This window comes from Colobus angolensis, unplaced genomic scaffold, assembly GCF_000951035.1.
Source record: "Colobus angolensis palliatus isolate OR3802 unplaced genomic scaffold, Cang.pa_1.0 Scaffold8, whole genome shotgun sequence".
In the NCBI taxonomy this organism is placed as follows: domain Eukaryota; kingdom Metazoa; phylum Chordata; class Mammalia; order Primates; family Cercopithecidae; genus Colobus; species Colobus angolensis.
Window position 1 is genome coordinate 17,987,492 of NW_012121820.1, and position 8,331 is coordinate 17,995,822.

The 8,331-nt window shown below is 43.1% G+C and overlaps 1 protein-coding gene across 1 annotated transcript in view; it reads right to left on the bottom strand.

The window, feature by feature from the left end:
- Positions 1-8,331, bottom strand: part of CNBD2 (cyclic nucleotide binding domain containing 2) — an 89,405-nt gene that overhangs the window by 78,816 nt on the left and 2,258 nt on the right. Inside the window, exon 2 of the mRNA XM_011929123.1 lies at positions 6,554-6,604. Within this exon, the coding sequence (XP_011784513.1) occupies positions 6,554-6,604 (51 nt within the window). The remainder of the gene's footprint in view (positions 1-6,553; positions 6,605-8,331) is intronic.

Consider the following 8,331-nt stretch of genomic DNA (forward strand, 5'->3'; position numbering starts at 1 on the left):
AAAAAAAAAAAAAAAAAAAAGATATATGAAGAAAGGGCAGGGTCTATTCGGACAGCATGAGACATAGCTAAAATGTGAGATGTTCAGGAGGTGTGGTTATGAGGAAGGAGGCTGGGCTGGCAGAGGCCACAAACGAGCTATGGTACATGATGTGCCAAGTGAACTTGCAGACAGTTTTATTTGACCTGCATAGTGTTTTGGTTTAAATATTGTTTAAAATTAACTTGCTTGTCTTTAGTTGAGGTATTGGCTCTCTAATTCACTAAAGTTTTCACCTCACACAAGTAAGTCATCTGCCAGGCATGTTACCTGTTGCAACCCCCAGCATAGGATCCACAGGGCCTCTTTCAGGTCGAAAATTCTCTATCTAGTGGTTGCAAAATGGCAGTTCACAGGCCATAGCTAGCCTACTGACATGTTTCAACTGAGGTTTTTTTTTTGAGGAATTTGAATTAGTCTTTTAAACTTAAATACTAGATTTTTATGAATAATCTTTTAGGAAAAAATAATTTACCAAAGTGACCCCAATAGAAACTATTTACATATTTATTTATTTATTTTTGAGACAGAGTCTCTCTCTGTTGCCCAGGCTGGAGTGCAGTGGCACAATCCTGGCTCACCGCAACCTCTGCCTCCCGGGTTCAAGCGATTCTCCTGTGTCAGCCTCCTGAGTAGCTGGGATTATAGGTACCCACCATCGTGCCTGTCTGATTTTTGTATTTTTAGTAAAGATAGGGTTTCACCATGTTGGCCAGGCTGGTCTCCAACTCCTGACCTTAAGTCATCCGCCCACCTTGGCCTCCCGAGGTCAAGGGACATGAACCACCATGACCTGCCGAAACCATTTAAGTAGACTAATTTTCTGATTTTCTTTCCTTTTTTTTTTTTTTTTTTTACTTTGGAGACAAGGTCTCACTCTATCCCCTAGGCCAGAGTGCAGTGGCATGATCACGGCTCACTGCAGCCTCTACCTCCCCAGACTCAGGTGATCCTCCCACCTCAGCCTCCCAAGTAGTTGGGACTACAGGTGTGCACCACCATGACTAACTAATTTTTTAATTTGTAGAGATCTGGTCTCACTATGTTGCCCAGGCTCATCTTGAACTCCTGACCTCAAGCAATCCTCCCACCTCAGCCTCCCAAGTAGTTGGGACTACAGGTGTGCACCACCATGACTAACTAATTTTTTAATTTGTAGAGATCTGGTCTCACTATGTTGCCCAGGTTGGTCTTGAACTCCTGGGCTCAAGCAGTCCTCCCACTTCAGCCTCTCAAAGTGCTGGGATTACAGGTGTGAGCCACTATGTCCAGCCTAAACAGACTAATTGTCATAGAAGTAGAGAAGCTGTAAAAGAGGTCTCTCACCACCACCACCACCTAAAAAGAAAAAAGCACCAGGTCCTAAAGGTTTTATAGGCAACTCCAAATAATCTCAATGTTTCTTCAACTGTTCCAGAGCCTAAAAAGAAGGAAAACTACCAAATTATTGTAATGAAGTGAGAATACTGACACTAAAACCTAACAGAGGTTGCACTAAAACAGAAAGCTACAGATTCATCTCATTTATAAATATTGTTTTTAAAATCTTAAAATATAAGCAAATAGAATTCAGTAGTACCTGTAAAAATAACACATCATTCCGGGAGTGCAAAGATGGTTAATTATATAAACATAATTCATTATGTTAACACAGCTAAAGAGAATAATCATAGGCTCTTCTATAAATTTTTATTTTTTGACAGAGGTGCAAGAACATGTCACCCCTGTGGGCCAGTGGGGCTCCAATGTCCTGGGGACCCTAGTAAGAATGCAGGGAGTGTGCCTCAGAAGTGTCCACTTGAGAGCTACTCCTGGAGGCATTAACTTCCCAGCCTTTCTGGGTTAAGCATTCCAGTGGCCACAGTGTGACAGGTGACGGTGCTGAGAGTTGCAAGCTATCACATCAGCCTGTGCGGCAATGAGGGGTGCTGAGAAGATCCAGAAGGTTAATGCCAGTAGAGAACGCTACGGCTGCAGGCCTCAGGGAGAGCTGGCAAAACTCGAAGTTCTCCAAAAAAGGGGGCTGCACCTTGAGGGCACAACTCACCACATCTTCAGTAGAACATTGGGATGGTGATGGACCGGCTGGCTCTGGGAGCCTCTCTGGTCCCACTGGCACCAAGGAGAAGTATGGGAGTGGGGTGACCAGGGAAACACACAGATGTTCCATTTTTATAGCCCCGCAGCTGCCAAGCTCCAACTGATCGGAAGAGGAAAGGGCTAAACCAATTCACATACTCACACAAAACCTGTCAGAAGGAGCTTCACTATGAAGCCAAGAGAATTCCTGCCAGCCTGGAATTCTACTCTAGCCCTTTCTCCACACACAATCCCACAAGTAGCTGGTTCAGAAGAATTCACTTCATCTAAAGGGGAGTTATAGTAAAAAAGAAATAGCACCAGACTTATACAAATATGTTACCGAAAAAAGCAGGAGAGGGAGGCAGGAAACAGGAAAAACAAACGGCAGATGAAAGACAATCACCAAAAAAAAAAAAAAAAGAAAGAAAAAAGAAAAAGAAAGAAAAAAAAAGCTAACACGAAACAGATGATAATCATGAACAAAGAAGTCAAAGGGCTTAATGAACTTTAAAACAAGCGATCAAGGCAAAGATGTAATCGTTCAAAGACACTCAAGACAGCCAGAGAAGACACTGGCAGAGCTTAGGAAAGAAGGGATTTTAAAAATAACCATCTCAGAAGGGAAGGTCATTCCAGAAACATCAAAAAGCTAGCCTTGCTGAGAACAGAAGATAGGACTGCAAAAAGCAAATGAAAGAGTTGGGAATGATTTAAAAAGAGCCAAGAGGCCGGGCATGGTGGCTCATGTCTGTAATCCCAGCATTTTGGGACGCTGAGGCAGGTGGATCACCGGAGGTCAGGAGTTTGAGACAAGCCTGGCGAACATGGTCAAAATCCGTCTCTACTAAAAATACAAAAAATTAACCGGGTATGGTGGCAGGTGCCTGTAATCCCAGCTACTCGAGAGGCTGAGGCAAGAGAATAGTTTGAACCTGGGAGGCAGAGGTTGCAGTGAACCAAGATCACGCCACCACACTCCAGCTGGGTGACAGAGCAAGAGGAAAGAAAAAGGGGGTGGTGGTGACACAGCAAGATGAAAGAAAAAGGGGAGGGGAGGTGGCGGAGGGGAGAGGGGAAGGGGAAGGGAGGGGAGGGAAGGGGAGGGGAGAGGAGAGGAGAGGAGAAGATAGGAGGGAAGAGGAGGGAAGAGGAGGGAAGAGGAGGGAAGAGAAGGGAAGAGAAAGGAAAAGAAGGGAAGGGAAGAGGCATATGGCAGTATATAGACAGAGAAAGTGAGAGGTAGGGCCAGGCACGGCGGCTCACACCTGTAATCCCAGCACTTTGGGTGGCTAAGGCAGGAGGATTGTTTGGGCCCAGCAGTTTGAGGCCAGCCTGGGCAACATAGCGAGACCCTGTATCTACAAAAAAACGCACACAAAAAAAATTAGTGAGGCGTGGTGGCACGTGCCTGTCATCCCAGCTACTCATGAAGCTGAGGCAGGACAGTTTGAACCCAGGAGTTTGAAGCTGCAGTGAGCTAGGATTGCAACACTGCACTGAATTTTCTGAATAACTAATGACATTGAGCCTGGGTGACAGACTCTGTCAAATGAAATACTAAGTGCTGGTGAGGATGTAGAGCAACTACAACTCTCATTCATTGCTGGGCCCTGGATTCTACCCTGGCTAGTACTTCTACTTTCTGAACTTTAGTTTGCCAATCTGTGAACTAAAGGGGTTGTCCTAAGGTTCTATGAATCAAACACATGTTTATAGAAACAAAGGTGGCAATATGTAGCAAAATATTTCAATCAGTCCTCTATTGGGATTATAGCTTAAGGAACCACTGGTATCCCTTACCATCCAAACTCTTGCTATCAGAATGCTTCCTTTTCAAACTCAGAAACCAAATAGATTTGATAGTAATAAGACACTTATAATTTGAAATCAGAAAAAGCTTTAAGCACTATATGATTATCATATTATTTTAATGAAAAATCAGAAATACTCTAAGTGTTCAGCAATAAAGCAATATTCTTTACAGTGCATCCCTAAGTCTCCTAAAACACAAATCTGATCACATCCCTCCCCTGCTTTAAGTCCTTCCATGGTTCCTACTGTCTATGTTAAACGTGGGTTTGAATCCCAATCTTGCCATGGACTGGCTGAATCTAGGAAAGTTAATTAATCTCTCTAGACCTTAATTTCTCATCTGTAAATAAAGTATCACACATACACAGATGTTCAAGAATGACTAACTGACACGGTTTGGCTGTATCTGAACCCAAATCTCATCTTGAATTGTAGCTCTCATAATTCCCACGTGTTGTGGGAAGGACCCAGTGGAAGATAATTCAATCATGGGGGCAGTTCCTCCATACTGTTCTCATGGTAGTGAATAAGTCTCACAAGATCTGATGGTTTTATAAGGGGAAACCCCTTTCACTTTGTTCTCATTCTCTCTGCCTGCCGCCATCCATGTAAGATGTGACTTGCTCCTCCTTGTCTTCCACCATGATTGTGAGGCCTCCCTAGCCATGTGGAGCTGTGAGTTCATTAAACCTCTTTCCTTTATAAATTACCCAGTCTTGGGTATGTCTTTATTAGCAGCATGAGAACAGACTAATAACACTAATAATAATATCAATGCCTATGCCTTTTAAAAATACTACATACTAGAACTTACACATTCAAGGAAGTATTATCTCTTCATAACCATCGTTTTAAAAAAATTACTAAGTATATACTCTGTGCCAAACCCTGCACCAGTTCCCTTACATATATTTCTCCTCATCGACTATTCAGAGCCATCCTGTGTGGTAGTTACTATTTCCAGGCTCAGAAAGATGATTACCCAAGGCCACGTCATAAAATAACTCATAGTGGCCGGGCGCGGTGGCTCAAGCCTGTAATCCCAGCACTTTGGGAGGCCGAGATGGGCGGATCACGAGGTCAGGAGATCGAGACCATCCTGGCGAACACGGTGAAACCCCGTCTCTACTAAAAAATACAAAAAAACTAGCCAGGCGAGGTGGCGGGCGCTTGTAATCCCAACCACTTGGGAGGCTGAGGCAGGAGAATGGCATGAACCCGGGAGGCGGAGCTTGCAGTGAGCTGAGATCCAGCCACTGCACTCCAGCCTGGGCGACAGAGCGAGACTCCTTCTCAAAAAAAAAAAAAAAAAAAAAAAAAACTCATAGCAGTTCTATTTGTAACAGTTCAAAGGTGGAAACAACCCAAATGTCCTTCAACGGATGGTTAAATATACCATGGTACATCTATACCATGGATTACTACTCAGCAATAAAAAGGACAAACTATTGACACCAGCAACCACTTGGGTGAATCTCCAGGGAATTGTGCCAAGTGGAAAGAGCAAAGCCCAAATCATTACACACTATATGATTCCAAGTATGTAACATTTTTGAAATAACAGAGTTATAGGCATGGAGAATAGATCAGTGGTTGCCTGTGGTTAGGGATAGGGGAAGGGAAGATGAATGGATGCAATTCTAAAGAGACAGCACGAGGGATTTTTGTGGTGATCAGACAGTTCTAGCTATTGTGGTAGTAGATGCACGAATCCACACATGATAAAATTGCATAGACCTACACACACACATACACACACAAATGCATGTATGTAAAACTGGGAAAATGTGAATAAAGTCTGCGGATTGTACTAATGTCAATTTCCTGGTTTTGATATTGTACTATAGCTATGCAAGATGTTACCATTAGGGAAAACTGAGTGAAGGGTACATGAAACCTCTCTGAACTACTTTTGCAACCTTCTATGAATCTGTAATTATTTCCAAATAAAAAACTTATTATTTTTTTGAGATGGAGTCTCATACTGTCACCCGGGCTGGAGTGTAGTGGCGTGATCTCAGCTCACTGCAACCTCTGCCTCCCGGGTTCAAGTGAGTCTCCTGCCTCAGCCTCCAAAGTAGCTGGGATTACAGGCACCTGCCACCACGCACAGCTAATTTTTTGTATTTTTAGTAGAGATGGGATTTCACTATATTGGCCAGGCTGGTCTCAAACTCCTGACCTCGTGATCCACCTGCCTTGGCCTCCCAAAGTGCTGGAATTACAGGCGTGAACCATTGTGCTTGGCCAATAAAAAGCTTTTTAAAAGACGTGTTCTCCAGTAGGATGGCTCTGATAAAGAAGAAAATAAGTATCCAAGCTTCTTTTCCACAACCTTCAACAACAAAGTGCCATCAAAAGGCACTGAGGTCTCTGAAAGAGTCTGGGACTCATATGAGAGCTCTGCCTTCCCAGGGATGGTCTGCAATCCACGTTTGTCCTCTTTCCTTTAACCAACACTGAGGCTGGCTAGGAGTCAGGCCTTGTATTGGAAGCCAAGTGATATGAGATGAATGAGTTATGATCCCTTCCCAAGTGAACACCCAATCTAGGGATAAAAAGGCGTAATAAGAATTTGGGCTAAAAGTCAAAAGATTTCTGTCCTCATGGAATCACTTACTAGCTTTCTTATTTTGGACCAATCCATCTTCTGGCATCTTGGCCTCTCAATCTGTAAAATTCAAAAGAATGAAATATAAATGTATATTTTAAACTTAATCTGGGACCCCTGGGAGGGTTCAGGATATATGTAAAGCACATGAAAGTAGATAACTGCATCCCTTTTCGAAGAAGAGGCATTACATATTTTTTTTTCAGACTCTGGGAATCTGAATGTTTTAACTTTTGTCACGGACATTTTCAAGCACATACAAAAGTAGAGTGTACATATTGTCAATCTTTCAAGTGATCCGCCCACTTCAGCCTTCCAAAGTGCTGAGATTACAGGCATGAGCCACCAAGCCCGGCTAATTTTTTTGTATTTTTAGTAGAGACGGGGTTTCATCATGTTGCCCAGGCTGGTCTTGAACTCCTGAGCTCAGGTGATCCGCCTACCTAGGTCTCCCAAAGTGCTGAGATTACAGGCATGAGCCACTGCACCCGGCCAACTACTGAGCCAATCTTGTTTCATTTATTCCCTCCACATTATTTATTATTTACTGCTGAATCACTTTAAAGCAGGCTTACCCGCCCATAAAAGGCTGGATTTTAAAATTCAATTTCTAAGGCCCCTTCCAGTCTAACATTCAATGATTCTAATAGATCTCTCAGGTCCCTCCTTCCATCTCTAATAATTCACGATTTCAATAGGGATGGAAGAAATAAACTAGAGATCTAACGTAACATTTCATGATATGCCAGGTGCCACAAAAGTTCATTCCCTTTCGTGACAAGAACTAAATTTTAAACATGGAATTCTAGGACATTTATGATTTAAACTCCACCAGTGTTCCAACCTCTCTCACCCCTTCTCCAGATCCCAATCACCTTCCCATATAGCCTGCAGTTTCTACAGTTTTGCTCCTACTCACTATGTGCCTTTGTACAGGCAGTAACTTCTACCTGGAATGTCCCTGAGCCCCACCCATTTTCTTCTTGAGTCTCAGCTTGAAGTCCCCTCCCCAGTGAAGACTTCTAGCACCTCCTGCCTCCACAGAAGGGTTTAGTGTGCTCCTTTAGCCCTGGAAACTGAGTACCTGTTGCCACACAGGGAATAGCACTATTGGTCACTCTGGGCAGCAAACCCAACTACCAAGGGGCCAGACAGAAGTCAAGGTTTGAAGCCAGTAGGCATAACAAACACTAGGGCCCTGCTTTCTCACCTCCAAATAGAAAATAGAGAAAAAATCAGCTCTAAATAAAGCAACAACCTGAGAGCAACAGTAAACGCAAACAACATTCTATTTCAGAGAACCATAGGGAATGGTGGAGATTGAGACCAAATGGGACAGAGTATCTTGTCTAAAGGAAGTCGTCTCTACTCAGTGTCAGTTGATTATTGACTGGCAGGAATTTGGGTCCAGTGTGGCCAGCTCTTCCATTTTTTCAGGAAAAACCAGAAATCCAGATTTGCATGTGAAATCTCCCAATTTTTACATGTCAGCAACTAAAAAGCATTAAAGGCCCATTGCAATGACTTTCAAGGTTTTCAGGCTATGGAAATGATTTCATGAGGGTCCACTCCTACCCATCCAAAGGAAACATCCTATGGTAGGGACAAGTTTTTTTTTTTTTTTTTTTTTTCGGTTTTAGATGAGGAAGAGTTTCTCTCGGGTGGAGTGCAGTGGCACGATCTCGGCTCACTGCAACTCCTGGGAAATTATACTTTCCCTGTTGAACTTTTCAGAGAAAGGTGCTTTGCCTTATTTAGTCAAAGTAGGGAAAAGTATTTTTTTTTTT